This window comes from Nyctibius grandis, chromosome 9, assembly GCF_013368605.1.
Source record: "Nyctibius grandis isolate bNycGra1 chromosome 9, bNycGra1.pri, whole genome shotgun sequence".
NCBI classification, from domain to species: domain Eukaryota; kingdom Metazoa; phylum Chordata; class Aves; order Nyctibiiformes; family Nyctibiidae; genus Nyctibius; species Nyctibius grandis.
In genome coordinates, this window is record NC_090666.1 from 34,159,295 (window position 1) to 34,180,445 (window position 21,151).

The 21,151-nt window shown below is 40.4% G+C and overlaps 1 protein-coding gene across 1 annotated transcript in view; it reads left to right on the plus strand.

The window, feature by feature from the left end:
• The first annotated feature begins 7,952 nt into the window (after positions 1-7,952).
• CCDC93 (coiled-coil domain containing 93) overlaps positions 7,953-21,151 on the plus strand; it is a 49,195-nt gene continuing 35,996 nt past the window's right edge. The window contains exons 1-6 of the mRNA XM_068407675.1: positions 7,953-8,101; positions 9,250-9,363; positions 11,056-11,150; positions 13,735-13,846; positions 17,962-18,060; positions 19,467-19,523. Of these exons, the coding sequence (XP_068263776.1) occupies positions 8,060-8,101; positions 9,250-9,363; positions 11,056-11,150; positions 13,735-13,846; positions 17,962-18,060; positions 19,467-19,523 (519 nt within the window). The 5' untranslated portion in view covers positions 7,953-8,059. The remainder of the gene's footprint in view (positions 8,102-9,249; positions 9,364-11,055; positions 11,151-13,734; positions 13,847-17,961; positions 18,061-19,466; positions 19,524-21,151) is intronic.

A 21,151-nucleotide genomic window follows, 5' to 3' on the forward strand; every position in this document is an offset into this window, starting at 1 on the left:
AAAGGGGCAACTGCATTTCCCCTTAGAAGCAGTTACTGGATTTGGTCATTTTTGCTCCACATGGATTATGCTGAACTGCCAATTTACCGCATTGCTCAGTGCTCACTGCTCAGCTTCCCACCAGCCCTGGGCTTCCCGAAGTGAAAGGAAGGAATTTCTGCTCAGTCCACATGCAGGGAATGGACAGTTGTATAGGATGGCATTTTAGTTTACAAACAGTGTGAATAAGAGAAGCAACATGTCTCTGCAGTCACAGGTAATCACAGCCAGGGGTGTGGTGCTAAAGGAGTACCAGTAAGTTCTAAGAGTGGGGCCAAGAAACAGGAAACTGGAAGAGGTTATATTCCCTATGCAGAAGCAGATTTAGGAGAGAAGAGGTAGTTGCACATCTACTTTTTGTACTAAGCAAAAGTAATATGGATCCCAAGAAAGAGGGCAGCAGCAATGGGAGGCAGGTCTTGCTGGAGCTTTTCATGCTTGCTTTGTGAATAAGCTGGGATTTTAACAGCTAATCTGAACAAACTAGACTGGACATCCTATGACATAGCCCAGGTGTTTGTGTACTTGTAGGAACTTTCTTCCTAATTTCAAAAGTCATGGAAGTTAGAAGGTATCCTTTTCCTTCTTTGGTTTCGAGAAGGCATAGTCACTGATAAGAGGGCATTCTTTGGGGATACGCAGTATAACTCCTAACACGTACTTCCAGCCTTTCAAACTCACAAGAATATGAACTACTGGAGACAGTGGAGAAATTGCTAGGAGAATTCTACAACAAAAAGACCTCATTAGCTTTGAACTATAAAAAAATCCAGCAGAGTCACTGGAGTCAGCCAAACTGCTGCTTTTGAGTTGACTGATAAGAAAAATGCTAACAATCTTGGAGGTAAATCATTGTCCTAAGTGGCCCTGCACAAAGGATGTGAAGATGTGCAATAAGGCATTGCCAGTTCTCCCTGTTTTTATTATGGGCCTTGCAATATTCAATGTTTGTTTAAAGCCCAGCTCCCCGAATCAAGAGATTAGGTGAAAGTCTCTGGTTTAATTAAGAAACAAACAAGAAAGGTTTTCTTCATTTTGCAGTTGCTGGAAAAAAAAAACAAACTCTCCAAGGGTGCAAAAGCCAAAAAAAGCAGATAGAAAAACCTTCATATTGATATATGATTTAGATATATTAAATCACCTGATTTAAGTTGATTACATTATTTATGGAGACTGAATTTTTAATGGTCATTGTTTAGTAACACTGATGATGCCAAATGCAAGAGGAGGTTTCTTTTTTAAATGACGCATCCTTTAATTAGCAACAAAACAGCTTCAGAGAGGAAAAAAAACCCCAGGTAGCACTGATAGCTGATGTTGCCTGTATGACTGCAACTAAGCAGGATATGCAGTATAAATGATAGAGCATGCATCCATGGCTGTTTCCAAACCGAGTTGTCACATGACTGACATTAGATGCACAAGATAATGGCAATAGCATCGCTCTGTGGCACACAGAAAAGGAAACAATCTTATCTGGAACACGTAAATCTGCCAAAGAGGAATCTTCCCCTCCTGGTATGTAACCTTAGATCTTTGGCAAGACTGAACTGCAGATATCTGATTCTAAAAGCAAGAGTTAGCACATTTAGGTTCAATTTGTGCTGAAATTAGCTATGATTTGCAAATAATAGTCATGTTAAGATCCATCCTTTTTTCCTTACCTCTGAAGAATTAGAATTGAAAAAGATAATTCATTTTTCTCAATAATTGTTTCTGTGGAAAAAGAAAATCTTTGAAAAGACAGCTAAGCCAGGTTTCTTGAACACTGTAAGAAAATACTTGGATCACACACAGAAAAACCTTGAAATGTCCAGTGCAATAAAACCTGGGACTGCATTTCATGGTGCCCATGAAATCTGCTCTAAATCCTCATAAAAAAATGTCTCAGAACAATTCAGAAAATGTTTGATTCAAATTACAAGAACTTCTCAGTGATTTAAGGGACAGTAGAGATAGGGTCACTGTCAGCTCAGATTGGTTTGCAGGAAGTTCACTCTTGTACTCATGCATAACTGAATAATGGATTAAAACATTAAAAATCATTGAGACAGGCTTTCCAAAACACAGGCTGTACACCACGAATGTATTTTTCTAATGGCAGCAGAATAGTGATGTGCCTGGTGTCACCAGATGGTGCTCTTCCTCCATTTCTCAAAGTGTTTGCCTTGGTGTAAGCAAGATTTGATTCTTAAAAAGGTATGTTGTTCTCTTGGCAGTTCTGGATTATGCTAGAATCCACTGCACAGAAGTAGCTGGAAGATGGAGGGAATGAATGGTAGCAAAGGTTGCTTTCATTTAGGGTTAAATTGCTGTCAGGCTAAGATTCCTAAAAACATTGCTCTGTAGGACCATTTCATTTCAGAACAGATTAATCAAGTTAAACTTGATGTCCACCCAGACAGTGTACAGCTAATTTCTTCTGCAGGGAAGCTGCATTGTAAAGCAGCTGGTAAGTGGTCCTGGATATCTTAAAGGTGTGCTATTAGTGTCATAATGAGATATTAGTGTAAGAAGAAGATGGGGGATTTATAAATGTTAACTTTTTTCATACAGATTTTTTCATCAAGAAAGGCTGTAGATTATTTTAAAGTCCACGAAGTGAAATAATTGGTGATGCAATGCTTATAATTCACAGAAAAGGCAAAGTCCTATTTACTTGAATAAAACAGGAATCAGATAAGTGGGACTGTCTTTGTTCAGTGCTTCACATACCTTTCCACTCACTCTTCAGCCTATTTTCCTTTTTGGTTAGCTCTGTTCAAGGGTACACTTCAAGTGCTCGCCTTGTATCTTTACCTTTCTCTCTTTTCTACCTCTACATCACCGAGATTTTCTCTTGCACCTCTTACTACTTCTCTGCCTCTTCAATTCTCTTTCACAAAAATTGACATTAAAGAAGAAAACCCAAAGACCCTCCACCTTAGATCGTCTTTCTCTTGGGAGTGAGATGTACCTGTGAGAAGTCTGTTAACAGTTTCAGATTATCTGACTCCATCGGAGAACTTAACTGTTCATTCTTACAACTATTTTAAGTGAAGGATGTGCCATACTATTATGACACGTAGAAGGTAAAGTCTAAAACCATATATTTTGCCTAAAAAAGCCACAGTGAAAATATGTAACTCTCTGCCCCTTTGTAAGGATTTGTTCCAAGACAGCCAGTAATCCAACAACCTATATTCTTCTGTTCTTTGAACATCATATAAATCTTAAAGCGTGATTCTGTTTGGAAAAGTTTTATCTTTTAAAAGTATATTATAAGCTCCTGGGCTTTTTGTTTTCCAACAATTCCAAATCAGATTTGCTCAGTCTAAATATAAAACCAAAACAGAACGTTTCTTCCCAGTGCCAGCATCACAGACACAGCTGCGATCTGAAATTTAATATCCTGGCCCAAATCGAAGGCTGTGTGACGCACTTACAGTGCAATTGTTCTCATTTTCTTTGTACCTTCTCAGGTAAAGGCTCGATGACTCAGTCTTAATTAGTTGTTCCATGGATAATACATGAGTCAGAAAACCCCACTTCATTCTCCTGTAGATTAATTTCTCTTGACTGTAACAGCTACAGATGCCCCGAGACTTTTGGAAGAGATGATGTGTTAACAGCACTGTCCCAAACAAACTTCACTATGGGTAATTACTCTGTGTCAGGGTGTACTGTGCCTGCCCTTGCCTGGACTTTGCGATGTGTACCCACGTAGAAACCAAGAAACTCCTCGGTAGCCTGAATTTCAAAGAGGACACAGGAGGCACCCTCTGAAAATCAAGTCCCTCATGAAGTTTCTCAAAAATCCAAGTACCCAAAATGATTAGTTACTTGAATATTCTGACCACAGTCTTTGAGTGATGTGACCAAAATCATGACACTGCAAAAGAGAAGTCTGGTAAAAACTTTAGTATTGATCAGATACTTAGTTATGATACTCTCTTGTTCTCCAGACAGGCTGCTATGAGAGATCTTTCATGGATGAAATTGTAGAGAGGATCAGCCACCAATTTTACCAACGTCTGTCATGTAGACCATGAGGGAGCTGTGGGTTTTTTTCTTACCACATCAGCATTTTCACCATTGGACTGTCTTGTCCGCTACAAATTCCACAGGCCATAAATTATTTCCTCTTCCTCTTGCTTAAAAAAGGAACTATTCTGTGGCCCTTTGCTAACTACATCACCAAGAAGGTGACCATAAACAGGTGCTTCTTCTGTTTTCTCATCCAATACTCCCACCTGTTTTACCTGTGTTTCCCTTGGGTTTGGTTGGGATGAACTAACGTCTTGGTAAGTAAGCTAAAAACGTTCATGTTAACTTTGCCAATCTTAATAAAACATATTAAAAATTACACAAATATAATTTTCAAGAAAAATGTTTTCCTGTCTCCCTGTACGTTTTAAACTATTAAATGCTGAGAATAGGAGTCATTCAGAGGAGAGAATGAATAGGATTTTGGCTAGACTGTACCTTCTAGATGTATGTGATAGTGGGCATGTTTAAAACATCACTATTTAACGTCATATGTGATTGCTGAAAGGGCACTATACCTTGCAAAACATATCAGGCTGTTTGATGGGATGTAATGGTCTGCTGCAGCCTCTAATGCCACGGCTACTGTAACAGGTCTGTGACTTTTTCATTTCACAGTGCACAGAGTCTCACTTCCACTGATGATAATTGGGAATTTGAATTTCCTACTGAATGGTTCCTCATGCCTACTATATCTCAAGCAATAGATGAAGGGGGGCTGAATAACTGTAAGGAGGTGGTATACAACCAAGACAACAAATAAAAAAAGAAGACTAAATGCATACAAAGGAAGATACTGCTGCTGTGCCTGGCAGTCTTGCTAATTCCAGAAATCTAGATGAAAACCTTCATGGCAGGAATCATTTCATTATGGATCAGGATGGAAGTGATCTCTGTGCTGGAGCTGCCAGGCAACAAAATGGGTTGAAAACAGAGCTCATCCAAGGTGTGAGCCACAGAAAACAATGCATTAATCGCTACTGACTTCGGAAGGCTTGGGCTAGTCCCCTACAGTTGGCTTCAGCTTCTCCTGAAATTAGGAATACAACTCAGAAGATGCAGTCATGGCATTATTAAGGTCCATAGGCCAATGCAATCACTGGGATCCTTTCCATTTACTCCAAGATCTGATCATGACACTTTGTTTTATGGTACACATAAAAGAACACTGTACACTAACAAAAAGACCCTGTACAACGGACCATTACGCAGGGAGTCATACTTATTTTATCTTTATTTTATGTATCACGCAGAATTTATGGAAATAACTCTCTTTTAGGCCTCCTCAGCATAGAGAGCATGGGAAAATTACCTAAGTCTATCCATTTATTTATCTAACTGTGCCTGCCCAACAAAGAGTGGATCCCTTGCTCTTGCTGTTATAACCCCATCTCACATTTTAATTCTTGTTACGAGAAAAACCAAATATGCACTAAAAGATACAGTGAAACCTATGGCTACATTTTCAGTGGTGACCAAGTCTGATGTTGTCAGAAGTCCAGGCTGACCAGTGAAATAAATCATGTGGTTACAAAAATGGAGGAAGCTCTTTAGGTCAGCTTCATGGGGTCAAGATTAATGAAACTGAAAAAATCAAGACAGGGTTGTTCAAAGCAGCTGCACCAAGAGCAAGAGCTTGCTTACCTTCACAGAGCAGAAGAGAGCAGGGAAAGGGAAAACGAAGACTGAAGCTGAACCTGCTCGAGATTTGCAACACAAAATCTAAATATCTGAGGGAAGGGAGGTTTTTCTTTTTGTGATGGTATCCCTCTTGGGACTTTTTTAAACCTAATTGGTATTTAGAAGATTGATTATCCAAATGTCATAGGGGACAACAGCTCTGACTGGGTAACTGGGTGAATTTGCATCACAATTAGGTATTGGGAAGCAATGCCTTTGTGGAGTATTTTATTGAGGTTCAAGTCATCAAATATGAGTTGTAATGACAACAGAGATACATTTCTGTATTTTCATGCCTTGCCTTTTCATTTCCTAACCATATACCAGGTGAAGGAAAATTCCAGCCTTCACTGTAAAGGAGAAAAATGTTTCCCATCCATGAGGTCGCATAGACATAAAGCAAATTAAAAGAAGCTATTACATTTCTGTAAGTATATAATTTCAAGCCAGCTTTGTGATTTTGGGCGCCAGTTGCGTGAGTTTTAAAATCCATAGAGTTAATTAGCCCTGTCTCCCTCCTTTCCTTTACTATGCTTTAAAAAGCCAGAGAAACAATTTAAGATTTCCAGGGTTTGATCTCTCCCTTGTCTTTTTTATTTATACTTTTACTTCAACCTGTTTCTTTGAAAAGGAATTTTATGACCATATGATGGCTCAGGAAGTTTTTTCCAAGTTGATGTTTCTTTTCAGTAGTTATCTTACAACCTGCACTGGCCACTGCCTCTCAAGGTCACGTACATCCCTTCCTAACACTCTTCTGTTTCAACCCTTCTTCTTGCCCCTGTTTTTTGTTTGTTTGTTTCAATCATCCTCTCCATGACAATCACATTAGAGCCGACCAGTTCTCCGTGAGGAGAAGGCAGACAAAAAGCAGAAAGCCTGTATTGCTCTGGTGAGCACGTTAGCCTCTGGGGCTGCATAACAGTTTTCTGCAACTCTAATTAAGACGTGGCCTGTGGTTACACCAGTACGTGGCCTGAGCCAGTCTGGCTTATTTTTGCTTTTATTATTATTGTTTTGAACACTCTGTCAGGGCAGCAGTTGGTACGGACTGGCTCGTGTATGCTCTGCTGCCCTCCAATGGATGGAGATGATGCTCTCATGTGGCTTTTCTTCATCTCCGAGATGTCTCCAGTTGCAGCCTAATATAGAGTTTATTTTTTATAATGCTCTGTGTACCGCAAAGAGCCTAGAAACTGAATGCCTGGGGTAGACTTGAAAAGAGGCCACTCTTAGGTATTTCCAAAGCCATCGTCAACAAGAAAGGCTGCCCAGCCTCCAAGCTGCGGATTAGTTTACCACCAGGCTGCTATCACCCAGTAAATCCTTGTGCATCGGTGCAATTTTATTCACGAGTCTGAAGTGTGTTAGCGACCAACCGGTGTCTGGGCACAGCTTTCCAGCCCCTGGCCCTGCCAACACATCCCCACTGTGCTGCGGGGCCTGTCTGGTGCTGGCAAACCCGGGATGGCAGGCCAGGCTCCGGCACACACAGCCCTGCCGGCAAACAGCCGCCCGCCTTCCCAACAGGGCTGCGCTTAGACATGGCCCCACGGCGCGCCCGCTGCCAGGAGGCAGAGGTAGCACCGGATTTAAGGGGTGCAAAGGTTCCCGAGCGTGGGGCCCGTGTGCAGGCCTGAAAATATACGGGTAGATCCCCTTCGGGTGTTAGGTCCCCAAACGAGACCCAGCTGTTAATGAGCAGTGTCAGTGGGGCAGGAGAGGCAGCGAGGCACCTCTCAGGTCATGGCACACTGAGTGCATCGTCCTCCATGCTGGTGCGAGGCCTCAGGTCCCCTTGCGAAAGGAAAAAAAAAAAAGAAGAAGAAAAGAGAAGGGCGAACACCAGTAAAGCAGAGGGGAAGTGCCCGCCACCAGCGGGTGCGGGCAGGGAGGAGGCCGTGCGTGAGGGGACGCCTCGGCGGCCCACGCCGCGGTCCGTGAGGAGACGCCGCCGCCCACCCCGCGGCCCAGGCGCGGCCGTGGGCACAGAGGCACCCGGGGGGACCCCCAGGGGCGCCGCCCGCGGGCACTGGCGGGCGGGGCGTGACGGCGGTTGCGCTCCGTGCAGTCAGTCACATGAGGCGCCGGGGCGCCGCGCAGCCCCCGCCCTCCTTCCCCCTCACCCCTTTGGCCGCGAATGGCACGGCCCGGATGCGCTTGTACGCAAGGAGGGTGCGGGCGAACCATTGAGCGGGGGCGGGGGAACCCGGCAGCCGCTGGCTGGGAACACCCCTTCGCCCGGGCGTTGCGGCGGGGGGAGCGGACGTGACAGGCTGAGCGGCTGGGCGCAGGCTGCCGGAGGCGGAGGGCGATGGTCGTCCCCAGGGGACAGGAGTACCAGGCTCCCCAGGAGGTACCGTAACGGCGTCTCTCCCAGTCCCCTCCACCCCGGGCAGAGCGGCGTTGGCGAGGCGCGGCCGCCCGCTGTTCCCCCGGCCCCGCTGCACTGGCTTCCCCGGGCTCCCTGCCTGTTCCTTCCGCCCCTCGCCTGCCCGTGGGCTGCGGCGCTGACCGCCCCTCGCCACCGCTCTGGGGCCGCGCCGGGAGCCGGGGGGTGGCTGATGTGCGGCGGGCTCGGCCCTGCAGCCTCCCCCGCCCGCAGCCCCGTGAGGCGGGGTTCCTCGGGGCGCGGGGAGCCGGGCCCCTCACCGCCCCGCTGCCGGGGGAGGCCCCGTGGGGCTGCAGGCAGGTCACCTTCTGTGCACCATCGCGTTTCCGTGTCCCTTCTCCTTGCGAGGCTTTTCAGGTTTCCGTGGGAGGGAGAGGAGAGGAGAGGAGAGGGCTGTGGAAAAGATTTTGGGGAAGAGGGAGGTGGGGAGGGTGTGTCGGTGGGTCCCTGCAGCCCCTGAGGGGGCGGCCTGAAGCCCTGTTAGCCGTCCCTCAGGCCTAGGTCTGGGGTGTTCGGGTGCTCTCTGCCTCTGTTAAGGATGTATAATCTTGGAGCTGTGGGGTTTCATCCCATCACATGGGGACAAAAGCGCTTTTAAAAGGGTGCTGTGCTGATGAGGCTTTGGAGCACTGAAACTATCCAGGCTGCCCATCGGAGTTTACTTGTTACTGCCGTGCTTTGTGTTACCTGAAAAGTGGAACTCGACAAGAATTTCTCCTCCTGTTTTTGTAAAAAAGATTACAGAAGTGTTAATGTGAAGTGTACGATTTTGTGAACCCTGAAATTGAAAGAAATGTGCAAAATGGAGAATAAATCAACTGTCTTCTGGCAATAGGAGCAATCTGTCTAGCTGGTGGCAAGCAGTGGACCAGGAGTTTGAACAGCAGAAGCAGATTAAAGTATTTAACTGAGTGAAAAAAAAAGTGTCATGTTAAATCCATGTAGAAATGCATTACCTATTTCTTTAATGTCTTTCAAATTAACAGCCAAGTTGCTAGTAACGGAAGTCATGGTTTCTCCTGACATGTGGTCTACGTTAACATAAAGTTTGAAAAACGTTCATTTGAAGAATGAAAGAAAAACACTGAATTGGTGTGTTGTTCATTTGTCAGGTTGAAACACGAGAAGATGAGGAGCAAAACATCAAGTTGACTGAAATTTTGGAACTGTTGGTGGCTGCTGGGTATTTTCGAGCAAGAATCAAGGGGTTATCACCCTTTGACAAGGTGAGACCAATACAATATTCTTAAAAACCTTTTTTTAAGTATATGAGGATTACATATTTTTTGCTAGTTAGTTTAGCAGTTCTAGGTGACTTTAAAAAAGAAAAAGACACTTGCAACACATGAGGCTTTCCTATGTAAATACTTCTGCAAATGACCCAGTTTCAGACGGATAGGACCTCCTCAGTCTTGAAAAATGATTTTATGCAGCAAGGCCTGTTTTAAAGGAGGCGATTGGATGTAAGCTAATTGCTGGTGTGCTTTTTTTGTGGGTGTTATGGCCCAAGTTAGAGTCATATATTTTCCCTCTCTCAACTGCAGTTAGAATAGCTAGAAAGACTTGATACTTGGAGATAGCATAGTAATTTTAAAAAGAAGTATTCATTCATGAGAAATGCAGAAATATTTGTCTTGAGATGCCCTGTGTAAGAATGGAACAGTTAGCCTAGTGAGATTATTTTGGAGCTGTTTTTACATATCTTTAGAATGTCATGTATGTTAACCTTCTGTTGTCCTGGACAGGAAGTAGGTGATACTGACAGTGAGCAAAGTTCAGGTTGAAAAAAAACTTCTGAATTGTTTCAGTGCTGACTCTGTGAGAAATTCCTGAACCAAGGTTTGAAAACACAGGGCTACGGCAGTCTTGAAATGGACTCTTCTATTTTCTGTTGTTTCTTTGATCATAGCACAGCCCGACTTTGCAGTACAGTTTTAGTTTCTTCGGACTGCTTGGTGTTACTGACCTTTAGCTGTTCAGGAGGGTGTGCACACAGACACAGGGTGGTTTTAAGGAGACTGCCTTAGGATGTAGTATTGTTGCATTTATGTGTAGAAATGGATGCATCAGGTTTATACTTGCCTAAATACAATTGCAAAGTTACCATTTCATGACAATGCTCAGCCTTTACAAAAGTGAGCATTACTATTGAAAATGATCTAGCTGCTAGTGTAAAAGGGATACTGGTTAACTGTTTCAGAGGGGAATGTGAGAGGAGTAATGTGTTAGAAAACCTTGTGTAGAACACCCTAGTTTGCTGTGTGATGTTGGTAAGTTATTCCACATTTTAATCCCTTTTTTCTGTTCTTTGCCTTTGCATACATTTAGGTTATCTTGCGTATGTTTATGCAAGGTTGTCTTTAAATATTTATGTTTAAATATGCCTAAGTATCTGAAGGAATAGGGCCTGAAACAGAAATTTCTACAGAGCTGGGGATTTCCATTACTATGTTGATACTGTGCCTAGCACTTGGTGCCTATAGCATATGTCAGCAAGTAAAGAATAACAGTAGCAAAGGTATATGTAAAGGTAAATGTATGAATACAGAAATTATGATCCTTGATAAAATTTTGATATGGTCAATTTTTAAAAATCATGGCATTTAACATACTGTCATGGGTTATCTATTGTTTGTTTTTAATTTGAGAGCTGTTTCAAAACTAATATATAAAGCTAAGAGAGGTATTTAGAATGTCACTAACTGCTCTGGGCTTTTTTCTCTTCTTGTGTATGTGTATTGTATGTAGAAGTTGATATATGTATTCTGTTGATAGGTATTTTAGTCTCTATGTAAGAATACTGAGGATGGAGAAAATACTAAGCTGTAGTTTCTAAAATAAATAAAGCCTTTAAGATGTGTTTGGTTTTATCTCTTCAAATTAAAATGGAACTAACCATGCTGTTTCTTCTTTGCTAGGTGGTAGGTGGCATGACATGGTGTATCACTACTTGCAGCTTTGATATCGATGTTGACTTGTTGTTTCAGGAAAACTCTACTATTGGTCAAAAAATGTAAGTTGATTAAATGGCAGGTGGTATTTTTTTTTTCTTCTTAGCAAAGAAGAAGCAGATGGGGATGGGGGGAAGTTACGTGATATTTGCTTGTTTATAAGAAGGATTTTTATTCCAAGTTTTCTGCTTTTCAAGACCACCTGTTTGCAAAACATTTCACTGGTTTCTGGGTTTCTCAGACTGTAGTTCCAGAAACTCTAAAACCAGAAAGCAGCTCACTCCAAAAACGGCAGCGCACTTACCTCTGGGCTGCCGTGTTCTTATATCCCTTCTAAGCAGTGAAAGCGTTTGTGTGGCTCCACATTGAACTGGATTGGGAACTGATCGAGATCAAAACCTACCAAAAGGAAAAAAAAAAAAAAAAAAAAAAAAAAAAGGAATAGTTTTAAGATGAATCAGGTCCTGGACCCAGTTCTCTATGCAGCTGCACAGATGCTTGTGCTGGCACAAGGGGATGATGCAGAGGCCAAAACAAAGGGTAGAGGGAGACCACGCTGCTGGAAACTGGAGTGCAACATTAGAAGGCCTTCCTTGAGTTCTGTGTCTGCAGTTTTGCTGTGTAAATAACGTCTGATTCTCCTTTATGGTTCTGGGTTGGAATTGCAGGCATCAGCAAACAGAATTTAAAGCATGACACTGTTGCTGAAACAGTTACCTGCCCCGTGCTGAGGAGGAGTTCCTTCCTGATAGTGACCCAGTGAGACATTTTGGTTTGAGTCATTTCTTATGCATGGAATTTGCTCATAAGCCAGCTAATTCCTGTATTAGGGAGGTTGTAAAAATTGTTTATGCTGAGAAAAGGAGTACATTCTAAACTACAGTATTTCTTTATGCATTTCTGAGATAAAAGAGCCATAATTCAAATTTGCAGGAAGTAAGAATAGCCTGTCAAGTTACAGTTGCGTGAAGAGACTTGTTTTCTCAATGGAGTTGAACATCTTTCTGTGCTGTTTTCTTGAAAGTCATTTAGCATCGGCAAGACTGTAACGCATTTAAATATAAAGATTTGTGGCTATTGCCATTACATTTGGAGATGCTCAAATCATCATAGATAGCTAACTACAAAAAGCATTGTTAAGTGCACAGAATTAAGTAGAGACTAGGAGTGAAGATGGTGGTGCCAGTTTTTATAATTGCCATCTTTGTTATCCTTAATAAGAGCAGGTTAGGAAATAGTTAAGTTGTTCTGAAAATGTTCTGTCATCTTTCCAGCTGACTGGATGCAAAACTGGCAAAACATAAACCAGGCTTCTCTCCCAAAACAACAACAGTGATTTGTTTGTAAATCTAAAGGGTTCAGAGTCACACAAGCATAGGCTGTTTTAATGTCCATGTAATGTTTATATTGGTGGTGGCTCAGTGCTTCTGTGATGTTCTTAAGATAAGGAAAAGTTAAGTTGTGTTTTCTCAATATATTCTGCAGGCATTTTGATGAAGTCCTATTATTTAATTCATGGATTGAAATAAGCTTGAAAACATACATTAGGAAAGGATCTCGCATCTGTCGGATAAATAACTTTTTTTTTTTTTAAATTGAATTTGCTTTGATTGTGCTGAGAGATGCTGCTATTTTCATGTTGTAGAATATTAGTACGGTGCCATAGTGGAAATTGCCTTAGAATAATTATGTCAAAGTTTTCACTTCTCTGAAGAAGTGTAACTTTTCAGGCTCTGTTCCCCGACTTTGGTCTCTTGTCATATATCTCATGTTCCACTTCTGTTCTTCCAGAATATCAGTTGTCCATTTGGGCAGTACTGAATATCACTGAGGTCAGTAGTGGACCACTTATTTGTTTTTCTTCATGGAAAAATAGCTTTAGTTTTCCCAGTACAGTGTTCATCCTCAGTGCTGACACCTGCTTTAAAAATGTGCTTGACAGCATTGGCAGCAAAAAAATACCTTGCCCTAAAATAAGGCATTCAGTGGAAGCAGGATGATGGTCTTGTAGGTAAATCCCTTGTGTTAGGGTAATCCTTTCACTTTACCAGCTCTTACCTGAGCTGTAGAACGAGATGGTTGCCAGCAAACTCAGTTTTACTCACTTCAAAATCATGTGACGTATACTGTGTATTTAGCTTTTAGGTGTAGTATATGTTTAAACTCATGAAGTTTCAGTAGTCTTGTCAAGATACATTTTGGGAGTTCTGCTAAGCGAATTTTTAAGTCCTTACATTTGACTCTGAACTTTCTTTGAGTGCATATCTTTTACTTAGTGTAACTATTCTTAAAGCTAGTATTTCTTCATGTGTACGTATATTATAATATGCAAAAGTGTTTGTAGATAGATCTTACATGGGCATTTCATCTGAGCAGACATGCAAATCTTAAAATTTTATGTGTAGTATAGATGAAATCACAAGCTAGGAGCCTGCAAGAGGGATTTAATCACCTCTTCACAGGCTAATAATATATATAGTACAATGTAAAAGCTCTTTTGTAAATGAATGTTCGATTGCTTTTCACAGCTGTATACAATGGAAGCCACTAGAAGGAATCTTCTAACTACTGTGTTTGCAAAAATAATTCGCAATTTACAAAAGAAAATTGTAGCATAAATACATGTATGTTTTTGTTTTATAATAGTGCCTTAACTGAAAAAATTGTGTCAGTATTACCAAAAATGAAGTGTCCTCATCGTTTGGAACCACATCAGATCCAGGGACTGGATTTCATTCATATATTTCCTGTTGTACAGGTAATAATTTTGTGATATATCTGTACTTTGCTAAAAAAGGCCATAAAACTTGCATAAAAATTTTGACAAATATCTGTGTTACTGCTTGGCTCTATTTAACTTGGGAACGAATAGTCACAGAGAAGTAGTTTAAATGAATGTTTTTAAAGAATTGAGTGACATTACAGATGATAGAATTCTTAAGTATTGTTTGATCCACATTTAAAAAAAACACAAAACAAACTCTAATTTCTTTGAAATGGAGTCACATTCTTCCTTTTGTGGAATTCGTCTGCTTAAAGAAACTAAAGTTTAAGCTTGTTTCAGAATCTGATAATCTGCTTTGGCAGACTAGGAAATAGAACAAATATCTTAGGAGTCTATGCTTAAGTTTATGGAGCAAGTTCTGCAGGTAGTCAATCAAAAGGATATGAATAAGGTGAAAGCCGGTTGGGGTTGTTTCTTTTAAGCTTAATTCATCCTTCATTCCTATCACTTAAAAACTATATGGGTAGAAAAATAAATTGCTCTGATGTGTTATCCGGTTACTGTGTATTTGTTGAGGAACACTGACCATGTGCATGCTTATAGTTCTCCATTTTATTAGGGTTTAAGCTAACACGTGATGTGTTCCAGTTACGTGTGGTATCTTGAGAATCCTTGGTATGTTGTTACCCTTTTTTGATTTTACTTTCTTCTGCATAAATCTTTGATAAATAGGGAAAATGAAGACTGTTAAGCATGCTTCTTTTTCAGTAAATATCTCCTTACCTCCTGTCTGTGAAAGAATTTAGCAAGAGTTTAATCTAAACTCCACTTTGTAAGAAGTGGGGAAAACCTTCCTGTTGTCTCTTTCTTGTTACCTCCTAGTAGGAGGCTCTTGAGGAAAACCACACTTAACTGCACTCCCCACAAAAAGTTGTGTGGTGTGTGCTACTGTTATACAGCTTTCAAGCTATGCTTGTGCTGCCTAAGGTGGAAAGTTTGTGTCTTGTTAATGTGAGTTTTTACTTCTGAACTTGTATTTTGCTACCAAAAAAAAAAAACTCCCAACCCAGGTTAATTTCTTGCCCTGGTCACTTGATGATGATGGTAATGATAATGAATGGTTACATTTATCAAATATAAGACTTATCTCACAGGAAAAATAATGCCTCTCCTAAAGTGAGAACATATACTATTACTCCTGCTGTAAAAACTATAGCACTAGGTATTCTTTGCTCTGATCGGCTTTATCCAAAATCCTGATTTGGGATATTACCTCTGAAAAGGAGAAACATTAATTCTAAGCAGGGAGGAAATTGGCTTCTAGATTTCTCTGAGAGCAGTGATTCTCACTACTAGTAGTTGGCCAGTAGATGGTATGTCTAATCCATACTTGGTGAAGAAGTCTTTCTTGATGAGCTTAGTTTTTTCCATGTAAAGGATCTTTTTTAAAAATAGTGGCTTTCTGTCAGGTCCCTGTGAAGTTCTGCCCGTTCCAGATACTGTTGGTTCTTCATTTTGTCCCAACCAAGACACGCTTTCAAGAAAACTTCTGTTGATGTCACAGTATACTGTGTTCTGAAAAAGACCATGTAAGAGCTATAATAGGCTGACCACACTATGGCATGTAGGAATTATGTGTTTGGTAATGACACTCTACTCAATGCCCTGTTAAATTCAAGATTTCACTTGCTATCCATAAATCTCAAATCAGTAACCAAATAATAGAGAAGCTCTTTCCTCCACCTGACATTGTGTCCCAATAGCTCTTGTATTGTGCAAGCTAGTCTGGTGAACTGGATGGGAGGAATTCAGATGAATCCTTACCTACAGGAAGAAATTAGATTGATTTGGCTTACTGCCGTAGACTGTAGCAGAACTTTAAAAAAAGAAAAAAAAAAAAAGAAAAATACTAAAAAAGATTCAAGTGGGCAGAAATGGCACTGTTCTTCCTAGCAAATTCCTGCTTATGTTCACAGAGAAAAGTGTGTACACAATCTTGTGTTGAGATGTGCTTTGCAATTAGTAGTCTGCATTTTTGTCTCGGTGTCATCGTCTTCCCCTCACTTTCCAGGGGTTCATGGTTATAGCACAGAAAACTCTTGCTGGTTCAAACTTGGATCCCAAGATTGATCTGATCTCTTATGTGACCTCCTGCACAGGCTGTCAACAGCCCACAAGATTTGCCTTCTCCAGCATTATTTAAAATATACTTCAGTCTCTTGTGGCTTTTTGTGTGGTCTTGTAAATGTCAGAAGAAGTCTTTTTTCTTATATGGGCATGTGGTTTTTCTTGAACACTTCATAGGCTTGAAGATGTGTCTATTCACAGTGGAGCTGTAGTTTTTGAAAACAGTAAGTGATCTATAGTAGGAAGATTTGGTAGAAATGCATATAACCTAGCTGTAATGGCTTCTGCCTGGGGTACAGCCAAGATTAACGAGATGAGGTTGTGCTCCAAGTGGTGTCTTCTGTCAAAGTATAATGGACTAATGATACAAGACAGGTTCGGTGTTGGGTCCCGGCATTGAGAGCCCAGAACATTTTCTGTTCAGTTTCTAATTGCTTCAAATTCCAGCAGAGCTCCAGCCCATCTCATCCTGCTCAGACTAATAGAGATGGGTGCTGTGAACAGATCAAGCTTGCTTTATAGAAGGATGACCGTACCATAGCCCACAGATTGTATAAAAGCCACCTGGACTATCCGTTTGTTTTAAAGTATGCTGCCAAGGGCTTCTTTGGAGTAGAGAGGGTTGAACCTGTATGTGGACAGAGGATAAATCAAATTTTTGTACATGTGCTGTAAATCCAACGCTTCCTAGAACTGAAGAGATTTATTATTTATTCAGTATGGCCTGCTTAGTAGCAGGACAACATTGATAGCTTTTAGAGTACAGTAGAGTTTTGAGTTTTTTGAACGTAGAATAGGATGTATGTTGTGCAGGCTGGTGCAGCTGAGCTCTTGATCTGGTGAGTGATGAGGTGTGCTGGCTATTCCATGGTACAGATGAAAACAAAAAGCCAGAAAATTAATGTTCCTTTGTTTCGTGAACCGCTGCTGTGTATTTTTCTGTATTATGTGTTATTCTGTATTTTGATAGCATACTGTTATTAATATTTAACAAGTAATAACAATGAATAATATAGATAATATAACTACTTAGCGTGGTGAAATGTACTTTGTTAAAATGTATTTTTAGCTTAATTAGTAGATTTCTTCTGCGAGGATGTAGGGTTTATGCAACTCGAATATCTTTTTGGGAGGGTACTTTAGGGATTGTTTTTTGGAGAGGGGGTGTATTTTTTTTTTCTCCTTAAAGATGCAAGCCGAAAGAATAATTTTTAAAGTGGCCCACATCATTTCTATTCCACAGATGCTCTTCATTTTCCTTTTTGGAATGATTTTATTGAAGATACAAATATTTGGATTACAGAAATTCATTTGGCAAAATTCCAATGAACTTTGCTTGTGCTTGTGAAGATTTCTGGTTTTGTTTATAAATGAATTTGGCAACTAAGAATTCCTAATACTTGAAATTTGCAATACAATTTTCTTTCCATACTTACTATAAGAAATTAATCAGAATATAAAAGCAATTCAGCATATGAGAAGTTACAGTGCAAGCTAAATAAAGGAGAAATCATGCAACAAAATAACTAATTTTGCAAACACTATTTACAAAACATTCAGAAAAGTGGCTTTTTGGGATATCAGGCTCTGCTCCAAGGAGCTTATAAGGGAAGGCAGTTTGACCTTCTGTGGACTATTAAATCCCACTGTAGGCTGAACAGTGTGGCTCACTGAAGTTTGGATGGTTCAATATAGTTCAACAGGATGAAGAATATTTAGGTTTTTATATGTAAAACTTTGATTATAAGGAAAGCCATGTGGTTTCTTAGCTTATGCGTTATCTGATTGCTCTACTGAGCTTTTTAGTACACAGAAGGAAGAGCAAATGTGAAGTTCATAAAATAGCTAATGTTGAATCATTTTGTTAGGAGGAGGTCCCTGAGTTACCATGTTTACAAATAAATGTTCTTGTTTGTGTGCTTAAAATGTGCTTTTAGCTTTTATCATGTATTAAAACTAATTATGCAGTAGTTTGGTGTTATTCTTCCCCTTTCCACCGATACAACCTTTTTTTTTTCCAGTGGCTGGTGAAACGTGCAATAGAAACAAGGGAAGAAATGGGAGACTATATCCGTTCTTACTCTATATCACAGTTTCAGAAAAGCCATAGACTACCGGAGGTAAGATCAAGCCAGTTCTTGTTTCTGTTATAATGTGCCAAATGCTCAGGTACAGTACCAGCTTCACAGCTCTGCAATCAGCACAATATAACAGAGTTGCCTTTGCTATCATTTTATTAATCAGTCCTAGAGGAATTCATGTACAAATTCAGCTGGGAAAAAAATCAAAACATTATTATGACAGAGATAGTTCATGCATACTGGTTAACTTTTGCTTAATAGTTACCTTAGTTTTTCTGCAATATTTGGTACTTCTCTGTCAGTCTGGCTTGCCAGGTGGCTTGCTTCTGGAGGGAATGTAGAGCTCTGTGCAGTGTATCCAGGCTAACCATGTGACTGGAGCTACATTGCCTGAAATGTGTCCAAACACGCGCGGCGTGCTGTGGAGAAGCTGATCTAGCTAAATGAGAATTGATATGCTCTTAATGCTTTATAACTTGGGTTTTGTTTTAGAGTGCTCAAAGTCAGCTCTTGTCTCCCTGTATCCAAACCCCAAAATTTGTTCTTGAAAACTAGATACCTAAAAAACTTCATTCAGAAACTGAAATTGGGGAAAGACAGAGGGACAGGTTTGGGTTAAAAGCAAATACATTTGTCTCTGTAAAATACGCTTGCCAGAGGAGCAAGAGGTGCAGTTTTATCTGGAAGTGTAGTGGTACGGGTACTTTTGCACTATTTGGGATACCTTGATCACATTCCTTCTCCTCCTGATAATAGCCAAATGCTGCCCACTTTGAAGCTGCATGCTTAGAACAGTGTTGTGGTTGTCTCTTCTTCCTGTTCTGCAGTAGTGATATGAAGTTTCCTTGGTGTAGGAGGAGAGCTGGAATGAGCTTGGATTTGTGCCTATAGTGCAGAGCCATCAGTTCTGTTCACACTCATCCCAAGGCAATTCCATATTTAAAAAGTAGAACCTAAGTTTTGTCTCTAATTCAGTAACAGCATTAAAGGTGGATGTCCCTAGTGTTGGGAAAGAGATGGATTTTATTAGCTTGGGGTGGTTTGGATTTTGTTTTGGTTATTTTGGTTGTCTGTAATGCTTAGAAACTAAAGTAACAGTAGGGGAAACTTCTCTTTTCCACATTAAGGCCATCCCAACTTCATTTCTTCAAAGTGTAGTAATGATTGGAGAACCCAGTAGTGGGCTGGGATTGCATTTGCATTAGGTACTGTATAAGCAGAGAGCAGAAAGACTGCTAATCTGGCTACAGTTTTAAAGACCTACGTACCTATCTGATGAGAGAAGCAAATACTTTTCTGTGTTTTCTGTTTACTAACACTTCACCAAATAATTGGGCAGCTCAGTTAGAAACTATTTGACAACTTTGTCAACTAAACTCATTACAGGGGTTGAGATTTAATCTCCATTCCTGGTATTTTTAATCACCTCTGTTAATGTCTTGCAGGATGATGAATTTATGCAAAGAAAAGAGAAGGCTGTCAAAACTGTTACTGATATCTATGTAAGTATGTTAGATTTTTGTGATCAAGAAGCAAGTGGTTTTAGTAATGAAATAGTGGTGGTTAATTCTGTTTAATGCAGCCAGTCCTGGGTTTTCTCATGAGAAGATACCAATGAAGTTACATGTTGAGCTTCATTCTTAGAACAGGTCTCAAATGTCAACATACCAGATTGAAAGACTTTTAGGTGTGCACCGTATGAGTAGATAAACCATATCAACTGTCTGCACAGAGAGTGTGGAGTTCCATGCTGTCAAACAAAAGTCACAAGGTAGCTTACAGGCTATTAAACCCTCCGCACACTAAGTGTTTGTTTGAAGCTATCGGCAGTTGGACTATTTATCTTGAAATAATCAAACTGGCGAGGATCTCAATTTAAATGTCTGCATTTCAGAACTTGTCTTTTTAGTTCTTGTAATTAGCAATGAAAATACACACCTTACTTCAGAAATGTTTTCTTCAAGTAGCAAATGTTGGTGGGGAAAGGTGGTATCACTTGTGTTCTCCCTCTTCAGATGCAGATCTTCTAACTCTTGGATAAACTGTTTCTTTATATTTTTTGAAAGCTTGCTCATGAACGCTACCAGGAGTGACATGTAAAACGCATAGGCTATATCACTGTCTCAGATGCCTTGCTAGCAACTTGAGTTTCTGTCCTTGCTTTCTCTCTAGTTTCCCTGTTTGCTTGTGACTGTCAGTTCACCATTTCTGACTCCAACAGTTCCCTACCTTTTTTTTTTTTTTTTTTTTTTTTTTTGGAGCATCTTGATAAATTCACAGGCCAGCATTTGAGAAGGGATGAGAAATCTGGGTATGCTTTGAATAGGACAATTCCAAGGCTCTTGAATAGATGGTGAAACCCTACTCTTATGAGAAAGTCAGTGCTGTTTCAGGGAGCTCTAGCCAGACATCCTAAACTCTTCATCTATGGACAGAGGTGTTAAGTGCCAGTATAACAAGCTATGTGATAGCTTGCATAACGGACCAGACGAGTCATCTTACTCATGTCATGTTTTGGACGTAGTTGTTTTTCCATATTCGGCCTCAGTGCTGCTGAGCCTAATATATGTGGTTGAATTACATTGTATGTTTATAGAAAGACATTGCTATGAAAGTCTCCAGGTGATGACGAATGCAAATCCCTTGTTAATCTATCTGAATAATTACTCTTGCTTTGAAAATTTCAATTACAGTCTCTCATTGTTGTTCACCATGGTTTGGTGTGTTTTTTTTTTTTAATTATTAGCAGACTTACAATGAGTCTTGTACTCCAACCAGCAATACCTATCTTTCCAGTGAGATCTGTTTTCCATTTAACAAGTAAGCTCCCCTTGTAAATGGATATTGTTTTTTTTTTTGTTTGTGCACTGGTATAACCCTTATTGAGAGAGAATACAAACCTGTGTAAGAAAGCAAAATCCCAATCTGTGTTGTATCAAGTAGCACTTGAAATTCATTGAGCTTCTGCTTATTTTCAATTTTCAGAATAATTGTGCTAATTTTTTAAGTGTTTCAAGTGTGGCCATTTTCTACCTGCATTGTCTTTAAATAGCACTAAAGATTCTGTATCCAAGTGGCTGATACCAACTGTGTCACTGAAGAGACAGTAACGAAGTAATCACGATGCTGT